A 16,921-nucleotide genomic window follows, 5' to 3' on the forward strand; every position below is an offset into this window, starting at 1 on the left:
AATAACACTAAAATACTAAAGCCTATAATAGTCTAGTTTTGGTACTGTTTTGAATGGAGCTATTTCCTTATGTTTTTAGAAACTTGTTTCAAGTTACAGCGGAAATTCCTCAATAACAAAAATCTGAGAATGACCTATTATTCAACAATTGCGGTACAGAACCTATAACGTAATTGCGCCAGCCACAACTAAATTATTCAACGTGCTATAAGTGTAGGTCAGCGAGGCGGTCGTCGAAAATAATTATCGATGTTTAATCAAGAGGGAAATTTTATCAATTTAAATGACCGACGCTGAATCGGTATTGCGTACATTATGCAAATTTGGTATTGGTCGACTGGGTTAGCTGTGGTTTAGTTTAGACGTAAACGGTATTCCCAAACGAGTAAGCACGCTTTGCCCGACAAGGGAAATTAATTTTGACATTAACAAGCAGGAGTGATTAACTTGGCGATAATTAAAACTTTAACAGTATCTGGTATTCTAATAATTGCCAAGTAGTTTGTAAGTTAAAACCCCTGCTTCTATACATTACATTGCAACAAATAAATAACGGACGAATTCTATGTCTAAAAAAATAATTAAAATCTAATTAAAGAAAGCCTCGGATATTTTTAACCCAATTCGAAACACCAATTTTTGTAGTTTTGCAAGTCATTTTATTAAATTAGTTAAGCTGAGCTTAAAATGTCTTAGTAATGCAATTAGGGAGTTTAAAAATAATCTCCAGTAGTCGTGGTCATACCACGCTTTAAATATTTTATGCCGCTATTTACTGTCCTTTCCATACCACATTTTAAAGTTTATAAAAACGTTCCTATACAACTGCACTCCAGGACATTTAATTGACCGCCGTTCAATTTATATTCAAAAACAATCAATAGACATTTAATCGGCTAAGTAAAGGTCCTAATTGACTAATCTTAATAGCTTTCATCTGACCGTAGCTATTCATTACGACAAGTGCATCACACGAGCGTTATTTAAACGCTGCCATATGGCAAGCGAAAATTCCGATAGCTAACTTTTACGACGCTGCATTAATTGGTTTCTGTATTTAATGCTGCGCATTACGTTATAGAACACGCGACTGGGTAATAATATATGTCTAAAAATGCCTATACTTATATTTCATAAGTAACTGTGTAGCAATTTTTCGAGTAGCTGTTTTCTTATGCAATAAACAAGCTGTCGGTAGGGCTTTTACTTTCACACCATGTTTTTCTGTCATTTTTATAACGTTTGACATGTCACTAGCATATGCATTACTACGCATCGTGAAGTTACTCTGTTTTTAGTAGGACAGTTAAATTAAAACAACAACTATATATACTTTTTCTTGTACACCAACTTTTTGTACTAAAAAAATTATAGACAATATTTGAAAACAATGCAATGTCAGGGGCATGATACGAATATTGTACATATTTCTTAATACTTGTAAAATTTCGAAGTTTTATTCTAATATACCACAGTCAGGCGTTTTAATGCGCACGTGATTCTATCAATCGCGGGGTGCCTACGACAACAATATCATTGTTGGGCCCGTGCTTGAGGTTGTCAGTCATCGATTGACACATATAATAGGATCTGGTTATTAACAAAACAAACTGACAATGTGCTACTTAAGTTACGATGTTTCCTTTGTGTTCGCGCCCGGGAAAGTGTCATAGAATTAAGTAATATCTAATCAGCGGGACTGGGACGGTATTTTGCGCGCGAGCCTGGTGTAGATACATACCAAGGAACAATATACTGATATTGTCATACAGTTTATTTTTAGCCTCGAATTCTGTATAGAATTTATTAATGAATCATAACTTACAGCTCATTCCAGGTCTTCAGTTTTAATTTCTTTAGAGAACTGACTGGGGTATTATATATCTATTGACCATTCTAATCAAGTTTTATGACCTATAAAAATTGCTTTGGAAAGTTAGGATATGTATATTCTCTAATTGTAAAATATTAACTTATTGTTTTTTAGGCGGTAAAACATTTATTTAAAAATTGATAAATTGAATTAAATGGCTTCGTGTCGAATTTCTAAAATTCAAATAAATTATTTACACGTTTATCTAATAAAAAAAGTAATTCAAGGTGCTTTAGCCTTGTGCTTGTGAAACTGTGTTTTAGAAAGTCCCCTTACTGAATCTATCTTCTATAATAAATTTGTAACAAGTTGGTCCAATTACACAACCCTTTACATTCTACAAAGCTAACTTTTTGTACGCAGGCTGGTTATGTTATAAACAACACGAACCTAAAGATTGAATTTGAACCTATGTTGACCTTATCTTCTTTCCTTCTCTGAAAGGTCCCCAAGTCCCTGAGCTTGTTTAAACTTTCCTTTTCTTTGAATACAGCTTTAATGAATGCCATTAATTCTGCTTTACAAATTAACAATCGACTGGATTGCATTGTGAAGGCTAAAAGGCAATTTCAAATTTTTTTTGTAATTGTCGTTCACATTTTACTTTAAGACTTAAAGTCCTGCATTATTTGTCTTGGCCTTCCTGCTATACCGCTTTTATCATAATTGGAAGTTCATCTTTCTGTATTTGAACAAAATCGTTCGCTCCACCTAAATAATTGATGAACGGCTACGTTTTTTTATAATAATAAAAATTAAAAACGAGGTGTAATCCAGCTTTTAAACCGGTTAGGATGGTAATTGTTTTTGTTAATTAAAAAAAATATTTAAATTTGTTTAAAATTTTTTTTTTTACTAATTAAACGCAATAATCGTAAAATTGTAGAACTCAAAACAGTGTGTTAAATTTTTTAGTACAAAGGGACTTTTTCCTGTCTGTGTATTTATATTTAATCTGCTAAGTGGATTAAGTCCAATTTTACTTTTTTAATTATACAGGTCTTGCGCCCTTCTTAGCACTTTTTGAAGAAACTAAGTCACAAACAATGTTTGTTTTTTAGTGGTTTAAATTTGCCTTTGCATTTAATTAGAAGCCTGCTACCTTAAACTGCTGCGAATGTTATTGGATCATTTTCCAGTTATACTGAGCAATGTAAGTAGGATTTGTTTTAAAAATATTAATTATTTTTATATAAACGTTTTATTTTATAATTAAAAGATAAACAATTTAAAGTTAGGAAAGCTTTTAAATATAAAAAAAAAATTAATAAAAATATATCAAACGTTGAAAAAGTGTTTATTTTTAGTTAAAGTATTTACTATACTAGGCGAAAATGTGATTTTTGGAAACCAATATGCGATTCTTCTATTTACCGTCTTTAGATAATAAATTTTTGGTATTTCTATCGTTTGTAATCGAATACTAGTAGCCAGGTGTACTTTAAAATAAAGAAGAAATACATAAACAAAGTTTTTATATTTTAACAGATTTATGTTGCAAAACATAATTAGGTTAGTCCTAGGAACTAGGACTATTTTTTAACAAGAGTGTTTTTCAAAGATATGTACCAAGGTTCGAATGCCAGGAGAAATTTGTCTGGCCAGCAACAATACGACCAAAGGCATCCAACAACACCGCAACCGTACGTTTAACCCAATAAAATTACTGTTAAATTAATTGAAATGTCGTCATTTAAACTAGCTTTAAAATTAGTTTGATGGTTTAACTTTAGTAGATGTCCGATTAAAATAATTTTACGCACAAACTACATTTTTTTGACAATTTTTTTTCGAACTGCGGTACAACACTAACAATACTTTGATTTTAGGATGTTGATTATTATTAAATAGTCACAACAGGCGATAAAAAAGTGTTAGGGTGGCATGGCTATATATAAAAATCATTAACTCTTTTTTACAATAAGTAGTTATTTATTTCAACTTATGATTAATTTTGCCCAGATATATCCGACAATATTCAGAAGTTATATATATACAGTTTTTATATGAATGTTTAAAACTTCAAGCTGTCTGGTCTGCTGTTCTATTTATAAAATAATTTGTTGACTGTAAATAAAAGTAAAGATTAAAGTATCAATGTTCCAGTCTGGAAAGTAAGGCAGCGTGCACGCACGAGATTTTTTTCATTAAAAAAAATGCACGCTTGGAATTAGTGTTTTGCACGCCTGGTTTCTTAAAAAAATGTGCACTCGCAGTATTGATGCCTAAAACACGCTAACATATATCATGTGTGCACGCCTAGACCGGAAATTTTGGTACGCGTGCATGCGCGGTCAAGCATTTTTTTATGCATGCACGCACGAGATCTCGTCGAAAACTGCCCTACTTTCCAGACTGGTCAATGTTTTCTCACAACTTAAAGTTTGCAAAAAATTTTAAAGACAACTATGTCTTATGAGTTTTTAAACCTAAAAGAGATTTATAAACTTAGAAACCTAATTTTTGCGATTACCAATTTTTATATCTTTATTAAATTTTAAAATAACAATTTTTTTGCAGAATCCCACAAAATCCTGGTGTACAGCAGCACCAAAGTAAGTTTAAATTTTTTTTTATTTTGCAATTTTGTTTTCAAAAAATCTCTGACCTTTGGACTCTACCTAAACCTTGCTAAAAAACATGACTGGATTATGTTTTATAACACATTAAAAAACTAGCTGTCAATTTTTTGTGTGTGTTTTTAAATGCATTGCTGCCAAATTAAAGCATTTCTAGTTTTATTTTTGTAATTTTATCTATTTTATTTGTATATATATATTTTTTTTATTTTTTGTGGGTAAGTTTTAAGAATTGTAGTTTTTAAGGAAAGTTATTTTATGAATGCTTGTTAGGAGAAAATATTTATTATTATGTACAGTTACGACTACATCAAAACACTCCCATATAGTTTTAATAGATTTATTTTCTTGTAAATATATTAACTTTGGCAATAAATATTTATTTATATATATATAGTAAAATTAAAGAGCTAAAATAAATGTATATACATAAAGAAAATATTGTTTTTTTTTACCAACCAGCTTTCTTTTTATTGCAATATTAATTTTTCAATTTTTTTTATAGGAAGTTATGCACAACAGGGAGGGACTAGAAGTTACCCAGGATCCTACTCATCAGTAAGTCCTCAACAATTTATGATCTAAGTTAATATATCTAAGTCACGAGATATTTAAAAATTTTAAAAACCATTAATTTTAATTTTATGTCTACAACCCCTTTATTTGTTTTGTTTAACCAAAGTTTTTAAAAAGAAATTTATATTACACAAAGTGTTTAAAAGGGTAACCTTTATTTACTCTAAAGTTATTAAATCACAAGAAAATGTTTAAAAAGTAATAGTTGAAGAAATAGCAAAATTTATAAAAACTTAAAATTTTTTCAATCAATTTTTCAACAGCCAGCACAAAGCCCCAGACAGAACTACTTCCAGCCTCCTATAAGCCAGCCGGAAATCAATATGAGCGTAGGGCTCAGTGGAACCCCATCCTCTATGGGAAATCCCCACACTAATGGGGCTCAACAGGCCCCACCCATGTTTTACCAGCCAGCACCAAGGCAACCATATGCACCACCGGTCGGTATCAAAAAAATATTTAAATCAATTATTTTTTGATTTTAAAATAAATAAAATTAAACTATTTTTTAGCAAGTTTATTATAAAATTCAAAAAATACTGACTTTTAAAATATAATACTAAACACTTGGAAAAAGCAAAAAAACTGTGTTTAATTATTCAAAGTTTTATATAGATTTTTCTATTATATCTCTACCCCTGTTTTTATTTTGTTTTAGTAAATGTAAAAAAGTATTTATTTTGGTTTTTGCAAAGCTTGTAATTATTTTTTTTTTAGAATTACGGCATGCAGTCCTCTCAGTCCACCAAATATTCGCAAATGCCGAATCCCAACCAACAGTTTGTGCCAGGAATGCAAAACACACCACCTCCTTATCATCTAATGCAGGCAGCGCCACCAAATATATATGTTCAATCAAATGTAAGTTATTTAAAACTAGTTGTTTATATGATTGCTTTACACCACTAATTCAGGTTGCTCTCATATTTTTTGAACGGTAACCTAAACACAATGAAAAATTTTTATTAATCTCTTTTTTTTTGGCAAATGGTTATTTATGGATAATATGACAGATATATACTTTTTGTTGTTTAAAGCCTAGTTTGATATGGTTCTTTGCCACCATTTTATATTTTAGAAATGTTTATTTTATAAAACGGTTCGTAGGAGAAAATAATAGTACCCAGGGGTTAGGTTTTCACCAAATTTTTTTTCATTTTTGTAACTAAGAATAAATCACTTAAATAATTAACTTACCCAATGTTTGGCTGCTTTAAATCATTTTGACCTAACCCCACTAATAAAGTTTTTAATTAGTCACGGTTTGTTTAAAGAAATAAAACAAACTCAAATAAATTAACATACTAAAGCCTAGTTGGGTATTCCCCATATTCAAGAGAAGTTTTTTTCAACAAATAACTAAGTAACTACCGTTGCCCTAAACCAAAAAATAATAAAATAAACTTTATTTATTTTGTTTTCGCAGCTAAACTGCAAAACATTGGCATGTAAAATTTATTTATTTGTAAATTTCTCTAAGTTCATTTTAAACTGTTTTTTTTATCATTAAAGTCCAATTGTAACATTTTTGTTATATAAAAAAGTTATGGCATGCTAAAACTATCATCTTTAAACAGTTTAGTAAATATTTTTAAAGTTTTGCGTATCTATAAAAAAATTACTTGAATAAGTTGTATATAATTTATTTTGGTTGTAATGTTTGTTTTTTATTTTTAGCAACGGTTTATTTCGCCGTCTGGTCAGAATATCGTCTCAGCTCAACAAACTCACATGTCAGCTGCTTCTCCTACGTATTATCCCAGTCTACAAGGTAACAAACTTAGATCTTGTATCAATGTTAGGTTTATAGGGGTGTGAAATAGCTAGTAGTTATAGTTTAGTTCAGATGCCTTAGATTTAATTTCTGCTTTGGCATGTAGATTTTATACACTTTACAAAACTGTGTTAAATCCGAGTTCTATAACCTAGATATTGGCATGTTGATTAATTATAAAAATTTTGAGAAAATTTTACAAGAAAACAATAACAATAGATTAAGTAATTATTAACCACTAGCCCAGGAATAAAATTATTTTCTGATAATATAGACAAACTTGAAACCTTAGGAGGAAAAAAATTCTTGTTTACAAAAGTTTAAATATTTTTAAAGTAATATTTAAATTATTTTTAGGTCAATTTTTTCAAAGCCCAATGCCTACCTATGACACCCATGGAATGGTACAGGTAAATGAATATTAATAAAAAATAAATTACCAGAAAAAATATAGGCTTGATATATACTCAAAAAATTTAAAAAAATGACTCCAATAATGATAATGATAAAAAAGGCATAAAAAAAGTAAAAAATATTTAAAAATTTTTGTAAAAATTAAAAATTTATATTATTTTATTAGCTATGTTTTTAAAACCGATTTGCATTTAAAATTGGTGTTAAAAATTCCACCTGTTTAAGTTAAATTACGTATTGAGTCAATAGCACATGTAAAGTAAATATTTAATTAAATGTGTGGGTATGTAATGGGGTGTCAGTTAAGTATTATAAATAGGAATAACGTTATTAGGATCATTAAGTATATAGAACAAAATTGTGCAATAAATGTTTAGTATAGGTGTATTAGACATGTAACAAGGTTGTTTAAATAATAATTAAAAAAATATTTTGTATGCTTTTAGAATCGCTTGTACTTTATAGTCCTTAAATTAACTTGAAGCTTTTACCATAATGATCCTTGTTCAAATTCATGTTACTTTTACGGTCTTTAAAATACATTTTTTTATATACATTCTCTAACTTTATATACAAATATCTTTAGTTTATATACCATAACCTGTAACCACTATGTAGATAATAAAAGGTTGTTATTATTTTATATTTTAGTAACTAATACATATTGTTACAAAATTTTAAATTTTTTATTTTTTTTTAAATTAATAAATAAAATTAATTGAAGAGAATTTTTCATTTTTAGCAACCACCATATCAGTCTTCCCATGTACAACAACAACACATGCAAACCACCCCTCAACAACCAGCACAAGTTAATTTTTATTATTTCTATTTAAAAAAAAAAGTTTTTAACGCCATTAATAAATAAGTTTAGCTATTGATTTATATATGTTAAGTTTAAACATAAAAATTTTTGCCATTTCTATGATAACTACTTTGTTAATTTTCTGAGTTTAAAAGAACATACAGTTTCAAGATGCCTTGTTCTGTAGAGTTTTACGTTTTCGTGGCATCTTATTAGTGATTTATGGACTATCCACTGCTCCCTTTTGTTGTCTTTTTAACAACTGTAGTTCCTAGAGTAAAAAATAACTTTCTAATACTTTATTTTGTAACAAAATTGTTTTTTAGCCTGCTGCAGCGCCACCAAAAAGAAAGGGGATAGTTATTAAAGATCCGAATACTCTCCAAGAAGTCACAAACGAGTTTCTCGCTGATGCCAGTGCCACTAAAAAAGGAGAAAAATCACCGGTAAATCAGGCAACCCCGAATCCTGCATCTGTACCTCCTGCTGTAAGTTTTTTTTTACTTTTATGTTAAGTCATTTAGGTTAAATAAATGACAATTTCAAGTAAAGTGTTTTTGTACAGTGTTATCAATACTGATTTTTTTTACAATTACAGGCTACAAACCAAGTGTTAGCTGCACAGTTTGCTGCTAAAGTAGCTGCAGCAGCCTCTTCGAATGCTGGTCCCAGTACGAGCCCTTCTTCTGCTGCTGCTGAAATACCACAGGTAACAGTTTGTTTCAAAATAAAATAAATTAACAAATTTCAAAGACAAATATTTTAGTATGCCTTTTTTTACTTTAGGTACCTGTAATTATCCCTAAAGGTGTTGATACCACCAAGCCCCCACCCCCATTACAGGTAAATTTTGCATATTAAAAAGTAAAATTGAATATCCTTTTTATAGTTATAACATGTCAAAATGTTGCATTTAGTGTGCATTCTTTATGTCAGACATAATACCTTGGGTTCAATTTCCACTGCATGCAATTTTTAGTATTTTTAATAAATATGTTTTTTATATGTTTTATTGTTTTGTGATTAGACTACAGGTAACATGGGTCCATCCACTTTAACCTACACCCCGCGACCCATTTTAATTCAACACAAAGATGCCCCAGTTGCCGTGGTGAATCCAATAAAGATAAGGGGAGCTTCTCCTGAACCTCAAGTCACCAAAGCTGCTTCGATCGATAAAAAAATCGAAAAACAAAATTCGGAGTCAAGTCCAGATGTTATTACCAACATAAAAGAAGGCGAAGATAAATCACCTGAGATTAAGGACGTACCCAAAAAAGATGAAAAAATATCTGCTGAGGATGAAAAAACAACCGAAATTAAGGAAATAAAAACCACTGACACTTTGGTTGCTGCACCGGTCACTGAAAAATTGGAACCGGTTAGCCCCCAAGAAAAACCGTCAACCCCTGAGCCCCAACCAACTGAGCAATCTGGAACGATTGCAACAGAGACACCAAGTGTGCAAAACATTGCTTCCGAGCCAGAGGTGGTGTCAAAAACAGATTCAATTGAGAAAAAACAACCAAAAATGCCGCCGCCATCAATAAACGTCATAAAAGCGACCCCGGTTGCGGGAGAAAAGGAAAAATCAGCTGAAACCCCTTTGCCCCCTACACCGAAGGCAGAAATATTTCCAACCGAGACCCCACCTGCGGTCCCAGGCGGTACTTCCCCTGTTGTGGACGGAAAAGGTGACGACCTTGAAAAGGTAACAAAGTCATCTGCTGAAGTAAAAAAAGTTGTTGAAAAAACGGCAGAAGTGAAGGTTTGTTTTTTTTTTTTTGTTTTTATTTTTTGTGTAAAATTTGTAAATGTTTAATAAATAGGTATGTCTTCACAGTAACAAACTTTCTAAAATGGAAATAAAAGAATTTTAAAATAATGTGAAAATTTAAAAAAAAATGATGTTAAATATATAAATACAAAAAATGTATTTTTCGGTAAAATGTTTAATGAAATTAACTTGAAAAATTTTCTTTTTTAGGAAGCAGTGAAACCAGAAGTTAAACCTGTTCCCGTTACACCTAAAAAGGAGGAAAAAATAATAACAAAACCAGTAAAAACTAACACACCCATACCTAATAATGCACCAGGTAAGAGCTAAACATAAAAAGCATTGTTCCATATTTTATAAAGTGGTCATTAGTATAATTTTTGCAGCTATTGTCATGGTTTTTGGCATCATATTATGGTTATCTTCGCTATTATTTTAGGACTTGTTTTTTTTTAAACAGCACTAAATTCTACTAGCATAAGTTTTTTTCTGAGTTTTAAAACAAATTTTCTGAGTTTTAATTTTATGTAATTCTGTTTTTTCTTAATAGTGGTTGGGTCTATATTTATTATGCATGTAAAGACTGCATTGGATTTATGTGATATTTTAGGTGGGGTAAAGTGTAAAAATGTAATTTTTTGTTTCTTTTATGTTTCTGCAGACGAAGATGATAATATGAAGGGTGGCAAAAAAGTTTATGATCGATCTTTTTTGATGGGATTTCGTTACGAAGTAGCCTCTCTGCAAAAACCAAAAGATTTGCCTGTTATTGAAGACATTATAATGGACAAAGTAGGTTGATTATAAAACTAGTAGTTTTAAGCTATTGATATTGAAAAATTTAAGATTTGGGCTTTAATTTAAATTTTTGTTGTATATTCTTGTTAAAATAGTATATAAATTAGATAATTTTGATTAAATTTTTAATAAGCTTATACAACTAAAACTATTCAAATATATTTTTAAATATTTTTTAAGCAAGTTGCAAATTAGGAATCCTTTAAATAAAAAAATAACAAAATTTAAAATAGGCTAACCCAAGGCAGCCTCCACAAAAGGTAATTTTAGGGTTTGTTTTTTTTTCAAAAATTTGGTTACGGGTATTTTGGTTTTTAATTGCTGGTGTTTAATTGTAGCCCCTTCCGAAAACTTCGTCCAATCATGCGATGCCGAACTTTCAGGACATGTCCAATAGAGGGGGTGATAGGGGTAACGACTTTGCCCCCAAATATATGGGCAATTCTGGTGGAAGGGTAAATTTTTTATTAGTGTTTTTGTGGTGTTAATTGGTTTATTTTTTTGTTGTTAAAGATAAATGTGGTGTTAATTTAAAAAGAAATATTGCTAAATTTGAGCGTTGTTGGTTAGCAATAATCATACCTTTGATAAGTTTTGAATAATTTGTAAAATAATTTTACAAACATTCATTACATATAAATTTTTTTTTCTTTATTATTCAAAATTTTTAAATCGCCGATTAAAATTTTCGCAGAACCAATCCCGGGGTATGCATGGCAACCGGGGACCTCGTGACAGTTACGGGTCAATGGGTCAGAACTATCCCTCAACTCCAGGCAGGCAGTCGGGTGGGGTCAAAAAGATCTCAATACAGCGGGAGCCCGAATTAAAACGAGCCGAAAATGCTTGGAAGCCGAACAAAATGGATAGCAGTCAGGATAAGAAATCACCTGAAGAAATTAAAACTGAAGTAAGAAAGAAAATATAAGATTTCTTATTAATCATTGTTGTCATATCTTTTTTAATTTATGTATAAATGGTCTACCAGAATAATCTGCAGTTATCTCTGTTTTGCATAAAATTGCCAATAAGATAGGCTGCCTGTTTTGGATAAGGCTATGCAAAAGACGACCTGTAAGATTATGGCCTATTCTTTAGGCCAGTAGATTTATAAGCTCCCTATGCCTTAATGTAAAAAAAACTCACTTACTTTTTACCTTATTTTTTGTTTTTAGGAAATATTTAAGCACGTACGTTCTATATTGAACAAGCTGACGCCACAAAAATTCTCCCCACTTATGCAAAAAGTGCAGGCATTGGAAATCAATACTGAAACTAGACTGCGTGGTGTTATCGATCTTATTTTTGAAAAGGTAACAGTTATAAACTAATATTAATTTTTTTTGTGAATTTCTTTTTTGTATATTTTAATTTGAATTTTGTTGGTTTGTCTTCAGAATAATTTTTAGCCAATTTTTAATAAATTTTTTTTGTCATTTATTAATTTTGTTAAGGCAATTGACGAGCCAAACTTTTGCGAGGCTTACGCTAATATGTGTCGTATCATGTCAACCTTCCGTGTGGAAGGCAAAAACACACTTGAATTTCGTAAAATCTTGCTCACACGATGTCAGCGTGAGTTTGAAAAGGAAAAGACAAACGAAGCTATTCTCGGAGAGCTGCGAACAAAATTGGAAAAGGCAACTAAACCGGTAATACCAATTTTTATATTTATTCTTTATATCAACTTTTTTTTTAAATGTTATAGATCCTAAATATATTAACAAGAGGGACATAAGATTTAAAAAATCACAAAATATATACTTGATATTTTTATGTAGGACAACATTAGTGTAAAAACTTACTTTTTAAGAGGAATTTATTTTGTCTAGGAGGAAAAAAAGCAACTCAAAGAAGAACTTGATTTGGCGGAGGCAAAAGAAAGGCGCCGAACTTTTGGAAATATACGTTTCATTGGCGAGCTGTTCAAGTTAACCATGCTGACAGAAACGATTATGCACAACTGTATTATGTCATTGTTTCATCATCATGACGAGGACGCTTTAGAAAGCTTGTGCCGACTGTTGACTACGATCGGAAAAGATCTGGATCACGAAAAGGGAATGGTAGGAAAAAACTCCTAATATTAACTATATAAAAAACGTATTTCTTAAGTTTTTCTAAAAAAAATCTTTTACCTGATTATTAGATTCGAATGGAGCAATATTTCTCGCAAATGGAGAAAATAGTGAGAGAAAAGAAGACTTCAGCCCGAGTTCGATTCATGATTCAAGATGTCATTGATTTAAGAAAGGTAAAGTTGTTAATGTCTCATTAAAATATAGACAAAAATTTATAAAAAAAGAACCTTAGTAAATTGTATATATGTTTGTGTATGTCTAATTTATAATCTTTAAAATAAAAAAACTGCTATTTGTGGTATCACAAGCATTATTAGTTGCGAGTTAAGACCATATTACATCAATAAAGATAAAGCCCAAAGTGCTGGCAATTAATTGGAGAATAACTTTATATTTTTAATGTTTTAGAACAACTGGGTTCAAAGAGCGATCAAGTCTCAAGGTCCGAAGACCATCGATCAAATCCACAAAGATATTGAAAAAGAAAAGGAGGCAAATGCCCTAAACGTCGCTGCAATTTCTCTTGCTCCAGCCAAACCACAAGTAAGATTAATATTACGCATGGTCATCAAACACAAAATTAAACTCAGATTTCAAACAATTGTCGATTCAGTTGGTTAATATAATTTTTCTTTTTATTTTACCAGCCACGTGGAAACAGAATGGGGAGTCGAGGCCGACCAGGTCCTGATGTTAGTGATGGTTGGACAAAAGTTGGACAACAAGTTAAACCTACAAGATATGACCCACAGAAGATGAAACTGTCAAAGGTAATTATTAAATCAGTTTATAAATTAAAGATGGCTTGTGGCTTGGTACAGTAATAAAAAACTGCAATAAATCAATTTATCATGGTTGTGGTATTTTGTTGCCATTTATTTTCTTTGCCAAAAAAATAAATTTTGTAACATCAAAAAATTATTTTTAGCAACAATTTGACGAATCCAATGTCACGCTCGGACCCAGTAGGATGAAGACCTGGAAGACTGGAAGTGGTTCCGTGACAACTAAATCTGGGTCTGGAAGCTATTCTAACAATCGAAGAGAGGCCTCCAACAACGATCCGGAGAGCATTCCACGCTCCTCCACCCCTACTCTTATGAACAAGTTTTCTGCACTTGGCAATGCAACGCACGACTCCTACTCTTCACAAAGAACTGGAAGGTGTGTAAAAGAGGAATTTATTTAGTCTATTTTGCACTTTGGTTGCTATTTTATGCCTAAAATATTGCTGTTGGATTTTTTTTGGCTTGATGAAAAAAGTGTTTTTTATTTAGTCGACACTCTAGTCGAGAAGGAATTAAGAGTTCAGGTCCTCCTCGAGAGGAAAGAAGAGCAGCAGTGGACAGTGTCCGAAGGATGACATCACAAGAGGACAGAAGGCCACAATCTAGAGGTACAAAAAAATTACCATTTGTTTCTTTTAAAAAAAGTAACAAAATCATATGTTTGTATTAAATTTTTAGATAACAGTTATACAAAACCTAAGCCAGCAGCACCTGTTATAACAGAAAGTGTAATGGAGAAAAAAACTGAAAGTATTGTCAAGGAATTTTTACATTTGGTTGACCTTAAAGTAAGTTTTTATTAACATTGTCATTGTTTTTTAAGACCAAAATTTTTTTCCCACATTTTTAAAAAAAAATTTTTTTATTTTTTTTTGTGCAGGAAGCTATGGAATGCTTTGATGAAATAAAAGCACCACCTTCTATGTGTCATATGTTCCCACAGGTTGCCATGTCCCTTGCATTGGAGAAATCAACTACAGATCGACACAACATTGCTAGATTAATGAACTACTTTCTTAAGAATAAGAAAATAACCAGCGAGCAATACCTTAAAGGGTAAGATCATATTTACATAACAAATTAAGATTTTGAATTGTAATTTAATTTCTAAAACAAAATAAATGTATATAAATTTATTTACATTACATTTATTTTTATAGTTTTGCAGAAGTTCTCGAAATAGCTGCAGACCTAGAATTAGATTTGCCAAAAGTTTGGTCGTGCGTAGCTGAGTTATTTGGTCCAGTGTTACATTGTAATGATAACAACATTGATTTAACTTCTTTTATTAGTTTAAGTCAACCGCTCTTAGACTTAAACAAAGCTGGAATTTTTGTAGCTGAAGTGCTCTCTAATTTAATTAAAAACATGGTAAGTATGGTTGTAATGGTTTATATAGGTAGAAATGGTACATTAACTGATTTTTCTTTTTTATTGGTTTATTTAGCCCCTAGATGCAGTATTAGAAAAATGGCAATCTGCCAATTTACATTGGGCCTTGTTTATGCCTTCTGCAGATAGTTCGTCCATCTTAGATCATTTAGATAAATATGTAAGTGATTAAATGAATGATTTTTCAACTCAAGCTATCTTTTGTAGATTTAAAAAAATTTTGAATACTGTTTTGTTATGTTTTTATAGAATTTGCAATCATTTTCTTTGGAGGGTAATGGTAGTACCACTATGCCGTCAATTAACTTAACAGTCGCTGAAATTCGAAAACAACTAGACTTAAAAAAATCTGCTGATGACATTTTTGACTGGGTAGAAGCCAACTTTGATGAAGAAAAACGGTCGACCTCCCAGTTTATACGCTCCTTAACAACAGCTCTATGTCAAGAAGCCATCAAGCAAGGTTTCGAATTACTTTTTGTAACATGCAAATTTGGTATAATGCGACTTTAAGTTTTTGTGTGTTTATTAACTTGGCAGGAATATTTTTTGACAGGAGTATACAACTTAAAAATGACACAGCATACTAAACCTTGATGTTATGCCTTGGTATTGCATTTAAAATATACATCAATAAAAAATATACCAAACAGGTCATGTTTTTAACACCTGCACCATACACTAATAAACAAATTATAAAGCTAACAATATTGTTACAGCTGGTGCCACAGTGGAGGTAAATGAAAAGGTTATTAAATCGCGATTGCTCATCTTTAAAAAGTTTATCGATGATGAAGAGAAGGAATTACAAGCCGTCTATGCTCTCCAAAGTCTCTATATTCAATTGGAACAACCTCCAAGTAAGTTTAAAACTCTATTTAAGTTTGTTGAAAATTATATTTGTTAAATTTTTTAAAAATTAAATTTTTTATAAATCAATATAAACAGAAAAATGGTGCTTCTTAATTTACAATGTTAGTAATATTTATTTTTGTAATTTTGCTTCATTTCAATATTTTTCAGATATTTTAAAATCGTTATTTAATTTGTTGTACGACGAGGACGTGATATCTGAAACAGCCTTTTTAAGGTGGGAATCAGAATCGAATGAGGAGGAGGGTAGGGGAGTTGCTCTTCTCTCTGTCAAACCCTTCCTCACCTGGCTTCGAACCACAGAGGTTGAGAGCGACGATTAGAAAAATATTTTTCACCGGTGTGAAAAATTTTTTTGGGGTGAAAGATTAAAAAGTTAAAAAACGTTTTTTTCTCGCAAAATCTCCTTGTAATTTATTTATATTTATTGTGTTTTTTTCTCTCCCTAACCATGTTGTTTGAAAGATAATGGAGAAGATGATTTTTCGGACGCGATTTTTGGTGTTGGGATGCTTCTAATTGTGACGTAACAAAAATAAGTAAATTTTTTTCTTCGTGCACGCTCCAAATTTACAAAGTTTCATTTGTTTTCAAGGTTTTTCATAACATACATTTTCTTTGGAATAGTGTGGCGTCTAGAATTGTGCCGTGTTGCCATTTATTTTTGTACAAAATAGAACTTGTATTGTAACTGTAAGACTTGGTTGCTAAGGGTTAAAATGGGAAAACTCAATTATCGTATTGTGGCAATTTTTTGTTTTGTTATCAAAGATAATAAAATCCAAACGGTGGGCGCCAGTTTTTGTTCTTATTTTAAGTTTAGAATAAAATTGACATGTTATATAAAGCCAAGAAAAAGATTTGTATGGGATTAATGTTTAATTTTGTATGGGGAATAACCTTGTTCTTAACTTTTCTCTCCCTGTGTTTGTTCTCCAAATCAAACCTCGCTTTTAAATGACTTCGTATGGGTAGACTACAAAGCTATTGTTGCAGTTCATTTGTGTAGTTCCGGTTTTAAAGTATTCAAAAAAATTATAAAAACATTCCAATATTTACCACACCCACATAACACCTATTTTTACACTTCGTTTAACTTGTTGAACAATGCCTCCGCTTGTTGGGGAACACCCTTGCTATAAAGTTTTCTCTCTTTATATTTGTATAACAAGAGTGCAAGCTTAAAACAAA

The 16,921-nt window shown here is 30.9% G+C and overlaps 1 protein-coding gene across 1 annotated transcript; it reads left to right on the forward strand.

Annotated features, from left to right (window-relative positions):
- The first annotated feature begins 3,366 nt into the window (after positions 1–3,366).
- On the forward strand, positions 3,367–16,528 carry LOC145755122 (eukaryotic translation initiation factor 4 gamma 3-like). Its single transcript, XM_082571332.1, has 31 exons — positions 3,367–3,516; positions 4,394–4,428; positions 4,958–5,010; positions 5,292–5,468; positions 5,746–5,889; positions 6,706–6,799; positions 7,160–7,212; positions 7,959–8,027; positions 8,348–8,509; positions 8,620–8,730; positions 8,808–8,864; positions 9,049–9,789; positions 10,009–10,117; positions 10,460–10,590; positions 10,935–11,051; positions 11,291–11,506; positions 11,772–11,909; positions 12,051–12,248; positions 12,429–12,662; positions 12,746–12,850; positions 13,086–13,220; positions 13,325–13,447; positions 13,606–13,841; positions 13,955–14,073; positions 14,144–14,253; positions 14,346–14,521; positions 14,626–14,836; positions 14,913–15,017; positions 15,107–15,320; positions 15,577–15,717; positions 15,881–16,528. The coding sequence occupies exons 1-31, from the start codon at positions 3,437–3,439 to the stop codon at positions 16,051–16,053; spliced, it is 4,767 nt and encodes a 1,588-aa protein (XP_082427458.1). The 5' UTR covers positions 3,367–3,436; the 3' UTR covers positions 16,054–16,528.
- The last annotated feature ends 393 nt before the right edge of the window (positions 16,529–16,921 follow it).

The sequence above is a fragment of the Corella eumyota genome, chromosome 6, assembly GCF_963082875.1.
Source record: "Corella eumyota chromosome 6, kaCorEumy4.1, whole genome shotgun sequence".
Taxonomy (NCBI): domain Eukaryota; kingdom Metazoa; phylum Chordata; class Ascidiacea; order Phlebobranchia; family Corellidae; genus Corella; species Corella eumyota.